The 21,998-nt window shown below is 44.8% G+C and overlaps 1 protein-coding gene across 7 annotated transcripts in view; it reads right to left on the bottom strand.

Annotated features, from left to right (window-relative positions):
- The window catches only part of robo3 (roundabout, axon guidance receptor, homolog 3 (Drosophila)), a 472,426-nt gene that overhangs the window by 270,792 nt on the left and 179,636 nt on the right, over window positions 1–21,998 (bottom strand). Inside the window, exon 1 of one of the 7 annotated variants that reach the window (XM_055660826.1) lies at window positions 9,293–10,564. The exons of the other annotated variants lie outside the window; for them this stretch is intronic. Coding sequence (XP_055516801.1) covers window positions 9,293–9,356 — 64 coding nt within the window. The 5' untranslated portion in view covers window positions 9,357–10,564. Of the gene's footprint in view, window positions 1–9,292; window positions 10,565–21,998 lie in introns of those variants that run through there. 7 annotated transcript variants of the gene reach the window in all.

The raw sequence follows: 21,998 nt of genomic DNA, 5'->3' as shown, positions 1-21,998 counted from the left end.
GCTGTAGGGTTTTGTTAACGCTAACCAGTGTTGGATATGCTCACATATGTGCTTGCATTAAGCCAGGTTTTACACGAGCTGCAGTGGGCTGAGAAATTTCCTTCCTTATATGAAAGCACACACCTTCCATGTATGGTTCCTCTTTGGACACCTTCAGACCATTTTTGATCAGACTTCACTGGTTTTATCGTGCACTAAACATTATTCACATTATTCCCTTTACACTGTGGATGGCTCGATTGCAATCATGGATTGTCTTTCCACTGACTGTTTAGCACGCAACAAAAGCTTTTCACTGTACCTCAGTACACGTGACAATAAACTAAACTCAAGAGGGACATATTCCCATTCGATGCTCTCAGCCCCGAGAGAACAAGTTGGGAAAATTGTGAGAAAAAAAGTTCTGATTTTCCAAGAAAATATTGTCCATCGATATTAATTAGCAAGGCTCTTCATACAGTATATCTACCCTCAATGTTTAGCTATACGTAAGATGCCATTAAGCTGGAAAGAGTGCAGAAAAGATTCATGAGGATGTTGCCAAGACCTAAGGGACTGAATTATAGGGAGAGGTTTGACAGGCTAGGATTTTATTTTTTGGAACACAGGAGAATGAAGGGTGACCTTATGGAGGTGTATAAAAACATGAGGGGATGAATGCACGCAGTCATTCTCCCACAGTTGGAGAATAAAGAACTAGAGGGCACGGGTTTAGGGTGAATGGGAAAAGATTTAATTGGAATCTGAGGGGCAATGGAGGATGGTACATATATGAAAAGAGCTGCTAGAGGAAGTGGTACGATAAGAACATTAAAAAGTCCGGTAATTGAATTGGAAAAGTTTATAGAGAATATGGGACTAACTTAAAGAGGCCATCTTGGTCGGTATAGACAAGTTAGGCCGATGGGCCTGGTTCATGCTGTATGACTCTAAGACAAATAAATCCTAACGGAGAAAGGGAAAAGTGAGATAGCAACACCTTGTATCACTGTTTAAAGATGGGTTATCTGTTGCCGCCCTTAACAAAACTGGTCTGCAGCCCTCACAAATGCCATTCAAACACTGGAGGCTGTTTGTTCAATTCATAAAACCAAGCAGCAAACGTTCCTCTTTATTTTACACCAGGCCTCGGAACAGTCCCAAATGAAGGCCCCATTAAGTTGTAAGTGGAGCACAAATCAGAATAAAAGAAGAATCACGGGGCACTGTTCTGAACAGGGTTGCAATAAAACACAACAACCCTCAACAATAAGGCCAGCTTACTCATTACTCGACCCAGGCACAGTCCCATGTAAATTTCAATTTGTTTGGCACAGTTATCTTCCCCTGTTCATGGAACTCTCACATTCTGTTTCTGCCCATGCCTGTTGCTATAGTTCTGCAGTCAAAGAGCACCTAAGATGCTAATCAGTCTTCATCCCCATTCCTTTTCTCATGGAAGTTTGCAGAATAATGCCCCTTTGGTTTTTATGGTCATTCTTCCTCCCTTCCCCCTCACCTACCCCATTGCAGAAAGACATTGGGAATTCAATTGCAAATCTCCCTCTCCGGACAGAGGCAGCAGAGTTCAGCTTTACAACACAAGGCGGCAAGTGGAACTCCCTGACCTCCGCACACCAAAACAAAGAGCGAGGCAGTGTCTGTGAGGGCTTTAGCCATTGCTGAGAAAGCACTGGCCCCCACTCCATTGTCTCCCTCCCCTGGCTCGGGCCAATTGTCACAAGTGTGGCTTGTTTGCCTCAGCTTTTTTTATTGTGGCTCAAAACAGAAACAAATTCAATTCGACTGGTGGCACTGTGGTCCGATAGGGGGTGGGGACTGCCAACATGAAAGACTTGTTGAAAGTCGTGATATCCACTGGGTTTTGAAAAGTGCGGATTAAACCCATGTGCTGGGATCACACTGTGCAGAAAAGGAGGCCAGAATGTCAACAAAAAGAAATCAGAGATCACAACTCTACCAGCAAAACACACACAAGATCAATGGTGAGGTTAGTTTCATATCCAGCTTTAAATTATTCTCCAGTTATTTCAGACAGTGAGACGAATTTGTGTTTACCAATGTTCACAAAATATAGCATAAAAGTCACCCACATTACTCTGGCCCTGTTCTACCAACTCACTCCCAAGATTCAGCTCCATTTCCTGCCCAACCCTCTCAGTTTCCCAATCTTTATGGGATGCCTGAAAGGGGATTAGAATGGTGATATTGGAGACACATATAGATCGCAGATGCTGGAGTCTTGCTGAAAACACAGGTGGTGGAGAAACTCAGCGGGCCAAGCAGCATCTTAGTCAGTCCCCCTGTGATCGAGCCAAAGCGATTGAGAAAGAGGTGAGAGGTGTAAGAGATATTTCAAGTGAATAAATCAATACAGTGCGAAGAAATTAATTGTATTGTTAGGGTGGAGCACAGTGATGCAGGTGTCCGCGCTCCTGTTTACAGCTCCAAAGACACTTTCAATCCTAACCTCCGGTACTGTTCTATCTGGAGTTTGCATGTTCCTCAAGTGGCCATGTGTGTTTCCTCTGGACCATTGTGGGTTCCACCTTCCCTTGATCACCGTTGCTGGTTCTGATCTGACTTTTGGCTTATCTTTCCTTAATTTGTTCCAAGTACCATCTCATATCTCTCCCTGACTCACAGGCTGAAGAAGGGTCTCGATCCGAAGCGTCACCTATTCCTTCTCTCCAGAGATGCTGCCTGACCCGCTGTGTTTCTCCAGTTTCTCCAGCTTTTATGTGTCTATCTTCTGAGTTTCTTCTTTGTTACTTTTTGCTCTACCTCATTTCAAAGACCTTTGCATTGGTAGGTTAATTGGCCACTGTTGGGTGGTAGAATCCTTAGTGTTAGTCAGTGGGTCAAAGAGACTATTTCTATGCAACATGACCCTCTGACTGTTTGGCAACTTGCTTCAGTTGCATGTAAACATATGTCCTAATGCCAGGTATAATCTTGCTTTGTACTACCCTGAACCCATGCCATCTTCTCGAGTTCATCGGAACTTTCCCCCCAGGCTGGAGTGATGCCGCCTTTATCAAAATACATTAAAGAGAGATAAAGGGTTAAGAGCTCGTGTCATTATTATGGAAGCAGAGTTTGATTCCAATAGCAGTGACTATAATAATTTTCAGTGCTGCAAATCATGACCACACATCAGATCAGCATTGAAGCAATGTACCCTAAGTAAACATAAGTAATACAAAAATAAAATATATATTATCCATCTCAACCACATCATGGCTTTGCAGTAAAGGTAAAGTGGTTTACAGTCAATCTGAGAAAGACCATTTTCACCCGGAGGGTGGATGGAATATGGGAGGCAAACGTTTCTATCTGTCTACCCTCTCATTATTTTATATACTTATATCAGTTCTCCCCTCAACCTCCGATGCTCCTGAGAAAACAATCCAAGTATGTCCAAAATCTCCTTCTAGCTAATACCCTCCAAAGTAGACAGCATCTGGTAAGCCTCTTCTACACCCTCTCCAGTGTCTCTACATCCTTCATTTATTGGGCCGGTGGGAACGGCACTCAATGTTCCAAATAAGCCATAACTAAAACTTTGTAAAGCTGCAATATGATTTTCCGACTTATACCCAAACATATGCCTTCTTTACCAATCTACTTCTTTCCCAACCTACTTGCTTTGCCACTTACAAAGTGCTAAGAACTTGAGTGCAAAGATCTCCCTATACATCAAAGATAGACACAAAATGCTGGAGTAACTCAGTGCGACATGCAGCATCTCCGGAGAGAAGGAATGGGTGGCGTTTCGGTTCGAGACCCTTTTCCAGTCTGAAGAAAGATCTCGACCCGAAACGTCACCCATTCTTACTTTCCAGAGATTCTGCCTGGCCCACTGAGTTACTCCAGCATTTTGTGTTTATCTTCGATTTGAACCAGCATCTGCAGTTCTTTCCTACGCACCTCCCTAGACATCAATGTCGTTAAGGTTTGAATGGCAAAGTTATTGACCAAGAGCTGGTAAATGAATATAGTATAATGCGTAGTTGATGATTGGCATGGACATGGAACTGTCCTCTTAGGTGCGCCTTTTATGATTGTGATTCTACCCAGTTGTACGTTTCACGTTCTCACCATCGTAAAGTTTTTTTTTTTCTGAATATTACATGCAATTTATTTGTTCACAGTCTGCATGGATCATTGTGGGCACCTTTAGACTGACTTCAGGTGGTATGAAAGACAAATGGTTTCACCAAGGACCCGACAGATTGGGTTCAGAGGAAATCTCCTCCCTCTTTCACTTATCCACCATTTTTCAATCAGGTCTGGTTCATGAAGAAAGCTGGAACAAGTAAAATTCCCTCCATAAATATATAATCTAAGGTTACACAAAAAAGCTGGAGAAACTCAGCGGGTGCAGCAGCATCTATGGAGCGAAGGAAATAGGCAACGTTTCGGGCCGAAACCCTTCATTTGATCTAATCCCACTTGACACCTATATGGTATCCCCATTCTAAGTGTACGAAGCAAAACTGAAAAAAATGGTACCAACTTATATTAAATTAAGCTGCAACTGGATTGAAATAGTCCATCTTTATTTGCTTAGAATCCTTGACAAAGATGACACTTTCATCTAAATTGCAAGAGAATTGAAAGAAAAGGAGAAGGGGGACTGTTTAGACAGCAATTGTAAAGCTATTCACCAGCATTGTGAACCATATCTGATTCCCTGTTGCATCATTCCACCATTCCATACCATGCCAGTGGGCTGGATGTTCAGTTTTTCATGTGGACCTTTTCCACAATGGGGCTGAAGTGGCCTGAAGCATGGGATATGTGGGTAATTTATGACGTGTTGACTTAATCCAGCTTAACTGCATTCTAATTGAATCAGAAACCCAGTCCGATTCCCTCTCGCGATCACACCTTCCCGAGTCAATAATTGCCCTCCAGGGCAGCACCATGCCCAATGTCAATTGTTGTTGGACCTTGACTTGCCCCCTGGACTTCGTCTTCTCTCACCACTAGCTATCCACCACATCCTAAGCCTGACTATAAGTCTGAAGCCGGATCCCGATCACCTTTTTCTCCATAGATGCTGCCTGACCCGCTGAATTACTCCAGCGCTTTGCATCTTTGCATCTATCTTTGGTCTAAACCAGCATCTGCAGTTCTTTGTTTCTACTGATTCTCAGCTGCCTTGTTTTCCTCGGGATGTTTGAGGTGGATCACAGTTCTGCTGGTGAAACAACCAGGATCCAAGGCAGGGCAATCAAGAACCATGTCAAGCCACCATAAGGAAAGGAGGCTCTCTGCAGCTTTGAGCCGACATCTGACGGCAAAAGGAGCAAATTCAGGCTGTACCGACCTTGACAAGTCACAGAGCAGCTGCCTGGACCAAGTGCCAAGAATCAGTCTGCTTAATTTATGGAAATAATTAAAATTCTTCCCGCTCCCGCCCCCTCCAGTCCCAGCCCCTCCGCCTTTGTCTCCTCATTGTTCCTCACCTATGCACGCTCCCCCCTCCCCTCACCCTGCAGTAACTCCCTCTCTCTCAGCTTTCCATCCACACGCTTTCATTTATTGACATTATTTCCCATCCGTGACAACCACTTTGCCAGAAAATATTACCCAACACATCGCAGGGTTCTGCTGGGTCACTGTTTCTTCGGCTAAGGAGTCAGAAGATATCAGCTGCTTCCTAACAATGACCGATGTTTTTTGACATTTTGGATATTGATTGCCAATATTTTTCCTAACAGGCAACGCAGCTTAATAAAACATAAGAAGGAAGCAGGCGTTCAGCAAGGGCACATGAAGTCTGAAAGTGGGTGAAGGGTCAGACTATGGGCATCAGCTGGGCCGAGGTTAGATTGGGGAGGAAAGGGGGGGGGGAAGGTAGAGAGATCTACAAGTAAGTCACTGCATCTTAGCAACCAGATTCAGCTACTTTATGAGGATTAATTTGTGGGACTTTTGCACAGCTCATGTGGCATATGGACCTGCTTCATTCATACCATCGCTAAACAGCAGCTGTCCATTCTGAGAGGGGAAGGTACATCTTCTCTTTGCATCCCATTATACAGCGTGCAGTATAGATACAAGGATGGGAGCTGGGGGCCATTGGTGTGATGGCAAGTTGGGACTATTGCAGAGTGTGTGTATCTATCTATCTATTATCCATCTATCTAAGATAGAAACAAAATGCTGGAGAAACTCAGACCAAAATACCTGAAGGGTCTCACCCTGAAACATCACCCATTCCTTCTCTCCAGAGATGCTGCCTGTCCCGCTGAATGACTCCAACATTTTCTATCTTCAGTGTAAACCAGCATTTGCATTTCCTTCCTACACACATATATATGTGTATATATATATGTATATAACTACATATATGTCTATCCAGTGAATGGAGCGATTTGGATCGTGTGCAGGTGGATAAGAGGTACTAGTACCGTGTCCGGCACAGACGATGTGGGCCGAAGGACCTGTTCTTGTGCTGCACCAATCTATGTTTTCTGCTGTAGTAGTAATTTTTGAAATATCACCGAGTTGCGCCACTGGGTCCCTCAAACACATGTGTTTAGAATCCCAGCTAAACGGGTGCAGGAACCCGAGGCTAGACCCACCCCAGAGTCTGTAGTTCCAGCGAGACCCTCACTGGTTACACAGCCCTCAACCCGTGCATTAACCGCGGCGAGGATTATCTCACTGCAGTTCTGCAGATGCTGGTTGAAAAGATAGACGCAAAAAGCCGGAGTAACTCCGCGGGTCGTTCAGGTGGGGGGTGACCTGCAACGGGTGTCCTCCATGTCAACGCGGAACTGTTGCTAAACTCACTTGGAAAACCTGCTCTAACAGCCAGCAATGACAGCGACACACACACACACACACACACACCGGCGCTGGAGTAATTCAGCGGCTCAGACAGCAGTTCTGGAGGACATGGACAGACGAGGACAGTTTCGGGTCGAGACCCTTCTTCAGACTCTCCAGAGATGCTGCCTGACCGCCTGAGTTGCTCCAGAAAGGATACACAACGCTGGAATAACTCAGCGGGGCAGGCAGCATCTCTGGCGAAAAATAGGTGACGTTTCGGGTCGGGACTTTTCTTCCGACTGTATTTTAGCACTCTCTTTCTTTTTTTTTTGTTAAACAAGCATCTGCGGTTACTTGTGCCCCCCGGGCAGTGACGATGCTCCGGTTCCGAGTTTTCACCCCAAGCGCAGGCAGGGGGATACATTCAACCGCCTGTGACTGGACTACTCCTGGGCGTCGCTGACTCAGGTTCACTCTCGGAAATCAAATAAGTTGAAGTTGATTCCCCGAAGGCGCCCCTTTGTGATTGCTGTTTGTTGAGTCTGTCCCCACACTGACACGCACACTTCTCGCTTTAATGCCAGTGTTTGCCCAGTTACAACACGTGCTTGCGACTGGCTCTGCCTCGTTCATAGTCCTCGCTATCCACCAGTCTAAACACCCTCTGCCGCCGGCTACAACTGCTGTGCGGCGCTGCGTTTTACTTTAGTTGTACGTAGGAAGAGAGTGCAGATGTTGGTTTAAACCGAAGGTAGACACACAATACTGGAGTAACTCAGCGGGACAGGCACCGTCTCTAGATAGAAGGGATGGGTGACGTTTCGGGTCGAGATCCTTCTTCAGACAGTGGAGAGGGAAACGAGATATATGGAAGGGTAAGGTGTGAAAACGGGAGATTAAAGGAGACTTAAAGGGCAATGAAAATGCAGAATTTGCATTGTTAGTTAGGGGAAACTGACAAGACGAAGCATACAATGTAACATTTAATCAGGACAGTCAAACTAGTCGGATAACTAGGGTGAGGGATGGAAAGAGAGGGAAAGCAAGGGTTACTAGAAGTTCGAGAAGGCAATATTCACACCGCTGGCTTGTAAGCTGCCCAAGCAAAAGCGAAGTTTAGTGTTAGTTTAGTTTATTGTCACGTGTACCGAGATACAGTGAAAAGCTTTTGTTGCAAGTAACCAGTCAGTGGTAAGACAATACGTGATTACAATCGAGACGACCACAACGTTACTTAGGAATGAGTAGTCGCAACCAATGCACTCCATCCTGAACGCTTCTGTGACCAATTATTTGTGACCAGTGCATTTTATTTTTTTCTTTACCACTCGACCAGTCAAACTACCGGACTGCCGGCATTACACAAATGGCGATAGTTTTGGCCACATAAACTGTAACTCCCATTAACCATGTGCCACCTGCCATCTCCCAGTGGGGTTGCCCCGAGTTTTATAGAACACTACAGCATAGACACAGACCCTTCGGCCCACAGTCTGTGCTGAATATGATTCCATATTAAATTAATCCCATCTGCCTGCAAATGATTCCACACCCCTCCTTCTCCACGTATCTTTCTAAATGATACAACGTGCTGGAGTAACTCAGCGGTCCAGGCAGCATTTATGGAGAACATGGATAGGTGATGTTTAAGGTCGGGACCCTTCTTCAGAGAAACATCGCCCATCCACATTCTCCAGCGATGCTGCCTGGCCCACCGAGTTACTCCAGCACTTTGTGTCTTTTTTTTTCAATTTGCAATGCTGCATCGTCAATTCATTGTTCCTGCTCATCTTTTTATTTAAATATAAAGCATCTTAAACTCAGCTACGATGCCTGCCTCACCCACCATCCCTCCCCTGGCAGCGCGTTCCAGGCACCCACCTCCCTCGTTTCTGGCGACAAGGCGAAGGGGTCGGGGAGAATTTACACGGATCTTCTTTGTACGTTGCGTGTGTGTGTGTGTGTGAGTGAGAGAGAGCAAATGATTAACACACACACACATCACTCACACACTCACACTCACACACACACACACACACACACACTCACTCACACTCACACACACACACACACACAACACAGCGGCTGATATAGCAAAGTTTATCCCCGCAACCCGACAGTTGGGAAGAATCTCCCCAAACCGCACACATCTGTATTACACATTGACCAACTTTTTGATGCCCGCCGCCAATCCAATATTCCATCCCTTCCCCTCTCCCACACACAACCTGCAAGCTAACTGCAAAACTCATCGAGAACGCCAACAAAAATACATTTTTTCTCCTTCTCTAAATAGACCCCATTCCCGTTTATTTGTCTAACGCGCTCTGCTGGGAATCAGGTATGAGATGGAATATGTACACAAACCAGGGTCTAAAATCAACATCAAAGACCGGGCTTGAATGGGGACTAAGCAATTACATATCTACAAAGAGTCGTTTCTCCATCCCGCTTGTAATCCGCAGCCTGTACAATGAAATCCACCGTAACACGGTTCTGTTCTTACCCGCAGCAAAGCCGATGAGGAGGAAGAAGGAGAGAAAGTGCAGCGTCCCGGACACTCTCGGCATCGCGGATTCCTCGCAAACCCGCCCGTCCCAAATCCTCCCGGTGCGGGTGCGACTGCGACCAACAGCAGAATCAAAAAATAACAGCAGCACAATGTTTGTTCCAAACAGCCCTTCTCCGGATTCGATCCCGGGGCAAGGAGGGAAGGGGAGGGGAAGGGGGAGAGAGAGAGAGAGAGAGAAAGGAAGCAGCGTTTCCAGGCTCCGAACCCGCGGCCACTTAAACTCCGGCAGAAGCTGACACCAGGCGCTGGCTGTCTGTCTGTCTGTCTGTCGCTGCTAGAGATCCCGGCGGGACAAGGACAAGACTGCAGCGCCCCCGGTCGCCCTCGATGTATCCAGGGCGATTCCCTTCATTCATTCATTCATTGACTCATTCAAGGTCTCTCTCCCTCTCGGCTCCACCAGCCCGGCCTCGCCGAGTTGTGCTCGTTGTTCACTCGTTCCCAACTTCAGATGTTCCCTGTACAGCCCGCCTCCCTCTCCGCCCAGGAGTCGGCACCTTCTGCCCCGCTCCTCTCTCCAGCCGGCAACAGGTTGCTCAATTAATCTGCCAACAAATCCCTTTCACATTGAGGAGCAGAAGCGCCCGAGGTCTCTCTCCCTTTCTCTCTCTCCCTCCCTCTCGGCTGGGCAGCGGACCCAGTGATCCCAATGTGTGACGGTCCCAGCAAACACCCAGCAAGTGTCAGTGGAGAGACACTGGAGGGGATAGACAGAGCACTGGGCTGACAAGAGTGGCTGAGCGGAGCGGCGGGGTGACAGGCTCCTTGTTCTGGGCGGCGGGAGGCTGATGTGAGCCGGGCAGAGCTGGGAACAAGCGGAGACTCAGTCAACATCGCCGCTCGCCGCTTACCGCCACCGCCCGGCGACCTCTGCTGGCCACTCGCTCAGTCAAGGCAGTAACACAATCCCAGCACTGGAAACCTGAATACAAGCCGAAACATGCCGGAAATACTCAGTATCAAGTCAACGGAGAGGAACAGAGGATTCATGTTCCGTGTCGTGAGAATTAAGAGACCACTCGGCCACTTGTGTCTGTCCCAATATTTCATGAACATACACAAGAACTGCAGATAAGTTCATAAGTTCTAGGAGCAGAATCAGACCATTTGGCCCATCAAGTCTACCCCACCATTCAATCATGGCTGATCTATCTTTCCCTCAACCCCATTCTCCTGCCTTCTCCCCATAACCCCGAACACCTTTACTAATCAAGAATCTGTCAATCTGCTCCTTAAAAATATCCAATGACAGCCTCCACAGCCTTCTGTGACAATGAGTTCCACAGATTCACTGCCTTCTGACTAAAGACATTCCTCTTTGTCTCCTTTCAAAAACTACTTCCTTTTATTCTGAGGCTAGGGCCTCTGGTCCTAGACTCTCCCACTAGTGGAAACAGCCTCTCCACATTCACTCTATTCGGGCCTTTCAGATGCTGGAATCTTGTGTAGAACAAAAATTGCTGCAGTAATTTGTGAAGAAGTGTCCGGACCCGAAATACCCATCTATCCATGTTCTCCAGAGATGCTGCCTGACCCGCTGAGTTACTCCGGCACTTTGTGTTTTAGTTTGCTGGAGTAACTCATCCGGTCAGGCAGCATCCCTGGAGAACTTGGATAGATGTAGACACAAGTGACTCCAGGTTGTTTAAGAAGGAACTGCAGATGCTGGAAAAACCGAAGGTCGACAAAAAAGCTGGAGAAACTCAGCGGGTGAGGCAGTATCTATGGAGTGAAGGAATAGGTGATGTTTCGGGTCGAGACCCTTCTTCAGACTCTAGAACTTTACCTTCTATGTCTGAAGAAGGGTCCCGACACAAAACATTGTCTATCCCTGACTTCAGAGATGCTGCCTGACCCACTGAGTTACTCCAGCATTTTGTGTTCTACCAATTATTTAATAAGGTAGCGACTACATTGGTTTTAACATCCTTCGCATTCCCATCAACTCCTGTCAACTTTGACCTCCTTTTTTCAGATCAATAATCAATTTACCTTTCCTTAAAAAATATTGAAGGCCTCTGCTTCCTTTGGAGAAGAGAGCTCTGAAAAAAACGTAACTCATGAGGCAAAACAGTATCCTCTCTGTGATCAATGGACCATCATTGAACAAAGGACTCTCTCCCACAAGAGGAATTTGACCAGAACTAATGTCATGCCAGCAAGGGTCATTAACCTGGAACATTAACTATCTCTCCACAGGTGCTGTCTGACCTCCTGTACATTTGTGGAATTTTTCTATTTTTCTTATACATCAATATACATCATGTATTTAAATATACATCAGTAAGGAAGCCAACCTGAGATGTTAACTGATTTCCCCTCTCCCCACATATGCCAGTTGACCAGCTAAACGGTGTCAGCATTATCTATTTTCACTGGAATTACATGTTGTCAGTCGCAGCTTAGTTTTATAAATACCCCCATACACAGAGCCAAACAAACTTGTGAATGGTGAAGGAAGGAACTGCAGATGCTGGTTTATATGGAAGATAGACATAAAATGCTGGAGTAACTCAGCGGGTTAGGAAGCATCGTTGGAGAAAAAGAATAGGTGATGTTTGGGGTCAGAGCCTTTCCTCTGATTGTGTAAGAAGGAACTGCAGATGCTGGTTTATGCAGGAAAGAACTGCAGGTGCTGAGTCTGAAGAAGGGTTCCGACCACAAATGTCACCTATTCCTTTTCTCCAGAGATGTGGCCTGACTCCTGAGTTACTTCAGCATTTCGTGTCAATCTTGTGGGCTTTCAATAGTCTGCACAAGTTCACACACCTAGTGGCAGCACTCTCTCTGAAGATCAGTCAACATTGATGATGAAGTCAACAACAAGGGAGCAGAAGGCAGCTCTGCCTTTTGAAGATTAAAAAGTAAAGTGAGGGGATGCAGAGGAATCAGCCCAAACACCAAGCTGACGTTATATCATGCTGTTGTCATATGCATGCTATTCTATGTCTGTGAAACATGGACTATGCAGAACAAACATTCATAAGTTCATGAGTTCATGTTAGAGGAGCAGGATTAGGCCATTCAGCCCAAAAGGTCTAGTCTGTCATTCAATAATGGCTGATCTATCTTTCCCTCTCAACCCATTCTCCTGCCTTCTCCCCATAACCCCTGATACTCTAACTAATCAAGAATCTGCTCACTAAAAATACCCGATGACCTGGCTTCCCGTCTGAGGCAATGAATTCCACAGATTCACCACCATCTAACTAAAGAATTTCCTCATCTTTTTACATAGAAACGTAGAAAATAGGTGCGGGAGGCCATTCGGCCCTTCAAGCCAGCACCGCCATTCATTGTGATCATGGCTGATCGTCCCCAATCAATAACCCGTGCCTGCCTTCTCCCCATATCTCTTGATTCCACTTGCCCCTAGAGCTCTATCTAACTCTCTCTTAAATCCATCCAGTGACTTGGCCTCCACTGCCCTCTGTGGCAGGGAATTCCACAAATTCACAACTCTGGGTGAAAAAGATTTTTCTCACCTCAGTCTTAAATGGCTTCCCCATTATTCTAAGACAGTGGCCCCTGTTTCTGGACACGCCCAATATTGGGAAAAAATTTCCTGCATCTAGCTTGTCCAGTCCTTTTATAATTTTATATGTTTCTATAAGACATCCCCTCATCCTTCTAAGCCTAGTCTTTTCAATCTTTCCTCATATGACAGTCCCACCATCACGGGGATCAATCTCGTGAACCTATGCTGCACTGCCTCAATCACAAGGATGTCCTTCCTCAAATTAGGAGGCCAAAACTGTACACAATGCTCCAGATGTGGTCTCACCAGAGCCCAAAATAACTGCAGAAGTACGTTAGTTTATTCTGAGTCTATGGCCTCGTTCCCAGGCTCTCCCACTCGTGGAAACATCCTCGCCACATTCACCCTATCCAGGTCTTTCACTGTTCAATAAGTTTCAATGAGGTCCTCCCTCATATTTCTGAACTCCAATGAGTACAGGCCCAGTGCTGACAAAAACTCATAATATGTTAACCCAATCATTCCTGGAATCATTCTCGTAAACCTCCTCTGGACCCTCTCCAATGCCAGCACATCCATCCCTGGATATGGGGCCCAAAACTGCTCACAATACTCCAAACGCCACCTTAACCACTTCCACATAACCTCTCTGTGCAGGTTACTTCATAGCAGGTAGCAAGACAAGGATCCAGACACAAAGATTCAGTGTTTAAAAAGGAACTGCAGATGCTGGAAAATCGAAGGTAAAGAAAAGTGCTGGAGAAACTCAGCGGGTGCAGCAGCATCTATGGAGCGAAGGAAATAGGCAACGTTTCGGCCCGAAACCCTTCTTCACTCCATAGATGCTGCTGCACCTGCTGAGTTTCTCCAGCACTTTTGTTTACCTACAAAGATTCCGTGCCAGACAAACCTCCCAGCATCTCCACATTGTTGAAAGTATCACATATCAGAATTGTTTTCTCAGGAGCATTGGAGGCTGAGGGGAGACCTGATAGCAGTATATAAAATCATGGGAGGATAGATGGAGAAGATAGTCAGAGTTTTGTTTTCCCCCAGGGTGGAAATGTCAAAGACTAGAAGGCATACATTTTAAAGTTAGATGGGAAAAATGTAAAGAAAATATTTGCAGCAAGTTTTTCACATTTAGATTGGTGTGTAGATGGAACGTGCTGCTGGGGTGGTGGAGGAGGCGGAGAGAAGAGTGACATTTAAGAGTATTTAGGATAGGCACATGGATATGCTGGGAATGAAGGTATACGGGCAGGCAGAGATTGTTAGTTCAACTTGGGATGATGCTCGGCATGGACATTGTGGGCTGAAAGGTCTATTCCTGTTCTGTACTGTTCTATGTTCGATGACACATCAGAAGAATGTCGGATGACAGAGTACAAAGCAGCCACTCTGTTGAGAGCTGAGCTGCCCAAGAACAAATGAAAAAGGGATTCACAGATTCTCTCAGAACATCCCTGAGTAATTTCATCACTGACACACAAAAATAAGGACAACAAGCATTGGTCTGTGGGTGCAGCAGCATCTATGGAGCGAAGGAAATAGGCAATGTTTCAGGCTGAAACCCTTCTTCGCTCCATAGATGCTGCTGCACCCGCTGAGTTTCTCCAGCATTATTGTATACCTTCGATTTTCCAGCATCTGCAGTTCCTTCTTAAAAGCATTGGTCTGTAGTAGGGTCCCGACTCAAAACACCACCTATTCGTTTTCTCCAGAGGTGCTACCTGACCCGCTGAGTTAGTTCAGCGTTTTGTATCTATCTTTGTATAAACCAGCTTCTCCAGTTACTTTTTATTACATTATATATAAGCTTTGGGTCATCCTGTTGAATTGAGTTGAGTTTTGTTCATTGTGTGAATGTGTGAAAAGTTGTACAGTGAAAAGTTTTTGTGCAGACCAGTCTGCGGGAAGACAATACTTGATTAGGCGGAAAGACAACATGATTAGTGTATGTCCTGTGCATGTTCTGTTTGGCACTGCCGCATAAAATAACAGCGCTCGCTCATATGAGGAAGCTGCAATGGAGGAAGCAAAGAGGAAAAGAGAATCTCGAAAATAAAGAACTGCTGATGCTCCATCACCCTTAGACATCCATCAACTGTGTGCAATGGACTTTCAAGCCCAGATTAGTGTATCAGCCACCTCCATACACATTGCAAAACCCTAGACCTGATGACATGGTCTTATTCAAGCACGAGTGACAAATAACAAAGATTTACGCCCAGCAACTCACGGCTAACAATGTTAATATTGGCTAAATTAAAGACACCATAAAATGGAGGATCCCTGCACTTGTCAGAATTGCTTAACCCATGTCAGCTGAACTTTACAGGCTTTGATTGGCACCAGCCAGTCTAGGCTCAGACTGATATGTAGGCTGATAAGGGGTCCAGGTGTTCTCTTAAATTGATAACATATATAGTGGTTTTGCAAATTAACCTTAAATGCATCATTTATATTGGGCCACTGCAAAAGCATTGTAAAACAGTATACATGATGTTGCAAGACGGTCATCCCATTAATTGATGACTGGTCGAACTGTTGAGCCATGGAGAAATTGTTTGATTCCCATGGCACATGTTTCAATGTTTGTTCTTGTTAGCTTCCTTCGAGAGCTTTCTTTCTTATACAATGTATGAGCTGCTGTATTATTGGGTTAGGGGAATGCCTGTAATGTATGGGGTTAATCAATATCTGTAATTGGGTTATTGAGAGACCATCCCCATGTGGTTCGGCCCCTCGAGGTCCCGGGACATATAAAAGTCCGCGGTCATGAGGCTCAGCCTCGATCTTCTGGGCGAGCGCTTTGGGACTGTGTGAACTTCTGGAGTGTCTCTGTCTGAGCGAGGCCTGGAGGGCTTGAACAGGCAGACACGAGGATCAAACCCGTGGTGGGATCGGTACAATGGTTGATCTGTTAACGCGCTTTTGGTAAAATAAAATTTAGTTGTTTCAAGTGCTTTATTTAGTGTTTTTACTGAAACTAGACCGGGGGGAAGCTTAGAAAGAGCAATGATCAACAACATGGTGACCATATAGAAGTCAGCAGCAGTGAACAGCTCTTGTGAAGGAGCTAAATTACACCCATGAAAGAAGTTAATATCAAAGCCCAATTTCAGATGCAGTTAAACATTGCAATGTGCGCAACCTACACTTCTGTGACCTCATACATTACTTATGAATAAAACCTCAACATTCAAGGCAGGAGAATCAACTCTGTACATCTCTGGTTGGCACACTAGAGGAAGGATGTGTGGCAACAGGGAGAATGCAGAGCAGATTCACCAGAGTGTTGGGGGAAACAAGGGACTGCTGGTTTACCCCAAAAAAAGGTGACATTTTGGGTCAGGGCCTTTCTTCAGTCTGAAGATGGTCCCGACCTGAGACGTCATCTCTCCATGTTCTTCAGAGATGCTGCCTGACCTGCTGAGTTACTCCAGCTCTTTGTGTCGTTTTTCACTGAGAATAGAAGGCCGTGGTTATAAGGTGAGAGTGGACAGGCTGGGTTTATTCTTATTGGAATGTGGGGAGCCGAGGGGTGATCTTTCTTAGAGGTTTATAAAACTATGAGGTGGATAGATAGAATCATTATTCCAGGCCATGGAGCCTAGAAATAGTGGACACTGGTTTAAAGTGACGGGAGAAATTCAAAGGAGATCTATGTGGTACTTTTTTCATATAGGTGGTGGTTACCTAGTTCAGTTTAGTTTATTGTCACATGTATCAGGCAAGGTACAGTGAAAAACGTTTGTGTGCTATGCAGTCAGTAGAAAGTGATCTGAAATGAACTGCCAGAGAAGGTTTTGAAGATACAATTACAATGTTCAAAAGGCATAGAGGGACCCAGGCAAAAGGGATTGGCAGAGTTATGCATCATGGTCAGTTTGGACAAGGTGGGCCAAAAGAGTCCGGTCAGTGCTGCATGATTCTTTGATTCCATGAAATTCATGGAATATGCCGTGACAATATAGCATCACACGAGGTGAAATAGCTTATGCAAATAGATTAGTGATGTAAATTATTAATTATAAGTATGATATTAATAGCTTTTTGATAATCAAAGTATTAAGGAATAAGTGGATGAAATAAGTAAATAGACTTTGAGCACAAAGCAGCAATGATCTCACTGAAAGACAGAGTAAGCTCTGTGGGCTAAATACCTTTATGAACCAAAGATAATGCCCCTGAATGCGATGGAGGGCAGTTGTGATATAACTATGTCAGGCAATATGGCACTCTCCTTTTTAGGTGGCCACTTAAGGACAGGAATTACTTGCGTCCATTCAATTTATATGTTTGTCTGTGCTAGTTGTAGACTGTATTAAGTGGGACAAGAGGTGGGTAGACAGGGAGGTAGCTACATTCCTTCTGCTATTTACTCTGGTGTATGGGCTCTGAATGAATGGGCATTATTGCCATCCTTAATGCTTCTTCTTAAGGGATGGTCCTGGGACAGAGATTCCAATAAGGTAATTGCACTTTTTCGAGAATACTTTGAACATTCTTGAATTATTTTCTTGATCTACTACTTGCCACAAAGGAACTCGGTATTTTTGAAGCCTGGTGTCGGCCACACAAAATGTGCAGCCTGTCCATTGGAGCAACTGAGTGAAATAAGCTTGGGATAGGACCCTGACTGTGGTTTATTCATCTGTTAGTAGATTTGAATGATTTACAGAGGCAGGGTTGGTGAAATCACTTCTTTGAGGTGGCTGCTGAAGCTTCTGCACAAAGACCAGGGATCACCGCTGTCCAGAAGACCATTGGTAATGAACTGGGTGTGAGGTCTTGATCTCCCAGCATGCTTCCTCGGATGGCAACAATGCAAGTTTATCCTTAGTGGAACATAGAAGGGTCTCTCTTGTGTCTATCACAGAAAAAGCCAATGCCAGGTCCTCCTCAACCACCTCCTCCTGAGGGCTGACGACCTCTTCACATGAATTTTGTCCATCAAGAGTCACAATCTTCATTGCATGACAACTTCTGCTGGTGGACTGAAGACTTCACTAATTTCATCACGGGTATCTTCCTTCATTGATAATAGCATTATCTTTTGGAAGTGGTCCACCTTTTCCAGGATCTCTGAGTAGACCTTTACTGAGGGGCCTGGTTGTTAGAGGACCTTTATTATGCGGATGCTATACATTAGCCTCATTCACTCAATTGCTTCAATGAATAAGGTGATGATAACCTGGAGCTTAGATTTTGAACGTATGTATATGTTGTCTACCTTTGGTCACTCAAAGACTAAAGTTGGGGCGGTTTCCTGGAATGGAGGAAGGGTAGTTTGAACAACTTCCCTTTTGTCTCAATTCCAGGCAGAAGTTTATCAAAGATGAGGTGCAGTTCTGTAGCAAGAAAATAATGAAAGTAAGTGTTGGGGCAATTATGCAACTTGTTTGATGCCAATTTACACTGTCTGGGTGTGTTATGGACTTTAGTTAAGATTACATCTTACATGTCATCATATTAGGAGACATAAAGTCAAGGTGAACCTTTGTGGCCAAATATGAGAAGCATGGTCCACAGTCTCTTGTGATTGATAGAGGTACCATATAACCATATAACCATATATCAATTGGTTACCTGCTATCAAAACAAGCCATGTATAGTGAAAGGTGTTAAATATGATGTTCACATATCTCTGCATGTATGGAATCCACTATTTATGGGACTATTTACTTGGCCACACGGAAGAGGCTGTTAAAGAGAATTGAGTCAAAATGACCCCCCACCCCCACCCCCCCTCACCTGTGCTCACTTATTACCTGTCACACTTTGTCTTGCCCCTGCTCTCTTCACCCCTCACCAACAATCAGTCTGAAGGGTCCTAACCTGAAAGGTCACCTATCCATGTTCTCCAGGGATGCTGCCTGACCCACTGAGTTACTCCAGCACTTTGCATTGTCAAAGAGAGTGAAGTGATGACTTTCCTGGTACCAAATACTGTCAGACCCCTCTATATTTGGATTCCTGAGAATACGAGACACTGCTGTGATAAAAAAAAACACCAATCTCACTGAAAGTCGCACGGTGCTGTGATATAACAATCTCACAGAATGTGCTAATATGACAGGTACAGGTTGTAATAAAGTAATGTCACTGAACGCAATGATAATAATCACATGGAATGTGACACAATGCTGTTATGAAAGTCAAAGAATGTGATACCGTTGCAATATAACAATGTCACAAAATGTGATTTAGCAACAGCCACATCATGTGAGATAACATTATTATTGAGCGCGATACAACATATGAAACTGCACCATGATAGACCCATCAGCGAAAGTAATATAATCATTGATGAGGTAACACGCACAGAATGTGACACAGGAATTAGTGATTAACAACGAGGATGTGTACAGTGCAGTGACACAGCAAGGTCATAGAATGTAAAGCAGCATTGTAAACAGTACAAACGACATCAGTGACACTGTATATGCCAGGGCCACAGAGCAATAAACTAATATCCCAGAACTGGCACTGTGCAGTGTTGTGTAAGGTCACAGAATATTATCCAAAGCCCAGCGACATGATAAAGTCAGAAAATCCAATGTGATCGTGTAATTATGTCAGGGAAAATAACGCAGTGTGAGGTGATATGATAAATTCACCAAATGTGGCACAGTGCAATGATGGTAATCGTGCATTGTGTTTCTGCTGACTGGTTAGCACGCAACAGAAGCTTTTCACCGTACCTCGGTACACCCCCCCCCCCCCCCCCCCCCCCCCACAACCCCCCCCCCCCCCCCCCCCCCACATCACCAGTGCATCGTGACTACCTACAAAATATGTTGCGTTTAATTGGAAACAAAAAAAATGCATGTGCTGGAGAACTGTACCAGATCCAGACAATGCTGGGAATCTTGCATTTACTTGCCTAGTTGGTCACCAGAGGATCTTCCAAACCCACAAACTCCAACAAGAAGGGCAGCAAGCACATGGGAACCTCACCACAGGGATGTTCCCCTCCAAGACATAAATCATTATGGCTTGCAAATAACGTACTTAATTTAGTTTACTTTAGAGATACAGTGCGGAAACTGGCCCTTAGGACCACCGAGTCCGCGCCGACCAGCGATCATCGCATACACTAGCACTAGTCTACACACTAGGGAACATTTCCAATGAATCTATAAACCTGCATTTCTTTGGAATATGGGAGAAAACTGGAGCACCCAGAGAAAACCCACAGGGTCACAGGGAGAATGTACAAACTCAGTACATATAGCACCCACAGTCAGGATCGAATCCGGGTACCTGGCGTTGTGAGGCAGCAGCTCTACAGCTGCGCCACCGTGCCGCCGTTAGTTTTAAATTCTGGAATTTCCTCCCTGAGAGTTGTTTGAGAATATCTCAGCAGAAGAACTGCAGTGCTTCCTGAAAGTGGCTCACCATCACCAAGGTCATTGATTTGTTTGATAACAATGCGAGGCATATGATCCAGTGATATAAGAACCTGACAGCATGTGATACAGACGCAAAATAAAAAAGGTTTCTAATGCAATATAGTATGATTCAATAATCTCACAGAATGTGATATGGTGCTGTGATATAATAATGTTACAGAATGTGATCTGCATTGGGATGTAACAGTGTCACAGAATGTAATACAGTGCACTCATACAACCCCAGCGCACACTACAGTATTTGTCACGTGACAATGTCACAGAACATCACAGAGTCATACACATATGCAGCATGGAAACAGGACTTCGGCCCATCTTGTCCATACTGACCAAGATGACATATCAGGCTTGTCCCATTTGCCTGCATTTTGCCCATACCCTAAACCATGTCCATATATTATTCCAAATGTTGAAAGAATAGGTCCCACCGAGGTTTATATTACCAAAAGAGAAATTCACCTTCTTACATTTCATGTACCTACTGATGAGTGAATTAATAACAAGAAGTTACAGATTTTTATACTTGGCTATGTATTGAGATAAATGAAGATATTTTTTTTTTGCAGGGCTCCTTTGCTTTGGAATACAATCTGATATGATGCTTATACTAGATTCACCTGTACCAATGGAAAGACAAGCCCAAGATGGCGACGGAGGGTAGCAATTCTGAGCGCCAGTCCCGGAAGAGGACGTGCTATCATCCATTATAATTGTTCGACTCTTTTAAATCTTTATTTATCCTTTATCCCGTGGCTTGACTGTATTCATGTATAGTCTTTTATTTGACTGGATAGCTCGCAAACAAAAGCTTTTCACTGTACCTCGGTACACAGGACAATATAAACTAAACTAAAGTGGTGAGTGGGTTGCAACAAGGTTGGAACAGCAGGGTGGGAGGAGAGGCAGTTTTGTGGTATTTTATCTTTCTTTAACCTTCCCAATGTTCCCAATGTTGAGCGAGTCCAGAACTGGGGGCCACAGTCTTCGAATAAAGGGGAGGCCATTTAAGATGGAGGTGAGAAAAAACGTTTTCACCCAGAGAGTGGTGAATTTGTGGAATTCCTTGCCACAGAGGGCAGTGGAGGACAAAACACTGGATGGATTTAAGAGAGAGTTAGATAGAGCTCTAGGGGCTAGTGGAATCAGGGGATATGGGGAGAAGGCAGGCACGGGTTATTGAGTGGGGACGATCAGCCATGATCATAATGAATGGCGGTGCTGACTCGAAGGGCCGAATGGCCTCCTCCTGCACCTATTTTCTATGTTTCTATGTTTAACTGCATTAATCGGCTCTTCTCACAGTGGACAGTGTGGATGGGGGTGCAGTCAATTAAAACACAGTGCAGGAATTACAACAACATATTGCATTTATACTGTATCTAATATAGAAAAGGTATCAATTAGACTTCACAGATACTAGCAGTATCACAAATGGTCAAGCCAAGAGAAGAGTGCCCAATGCTGTTGTGAAGTCAGGTCTTAATAATGAGAGGATGGGAAAGAATTCTGCAGAATAAATCTTTTCAAATCCTCACAATAGAATAAATGGAATCCAAGAGGTGTACCTTGCCATGACGTGGGATTCATCTTACCACTGATATCAGGATGGCATGATGGTGACACAAGGAACTGCAGATGCTGATGTTTTGAGCATAGTACCAGAGTATTTTTGTGAAGGGAATGGACAGGCGACATTTGGTGTTGGGACCCTTCTTCAGTCGTCTTGCTGCCTCTCAGTTCC

This window comes from Leucoraja erinacea, chromosome 32, assembly GCF_028641065.1.
Source record: "Leucoraja erinacea ecotype New England chromosome 32, Leri_hhj_1, whole genome shotgun sequence".
In the NCBI taxonomy this organism is placed as follows: Eukaryota; Metazoa; Chordata; class Chondrichthyes; order Rajiformes; family Rajidae; genus Leucoraja; species Leucoraja erinaceus.
The sequence above is the reverse complement of the archived record's forward strand: the minus strand, read 5'-3'. Positions and strand labels throughout refer to the sequence as shown.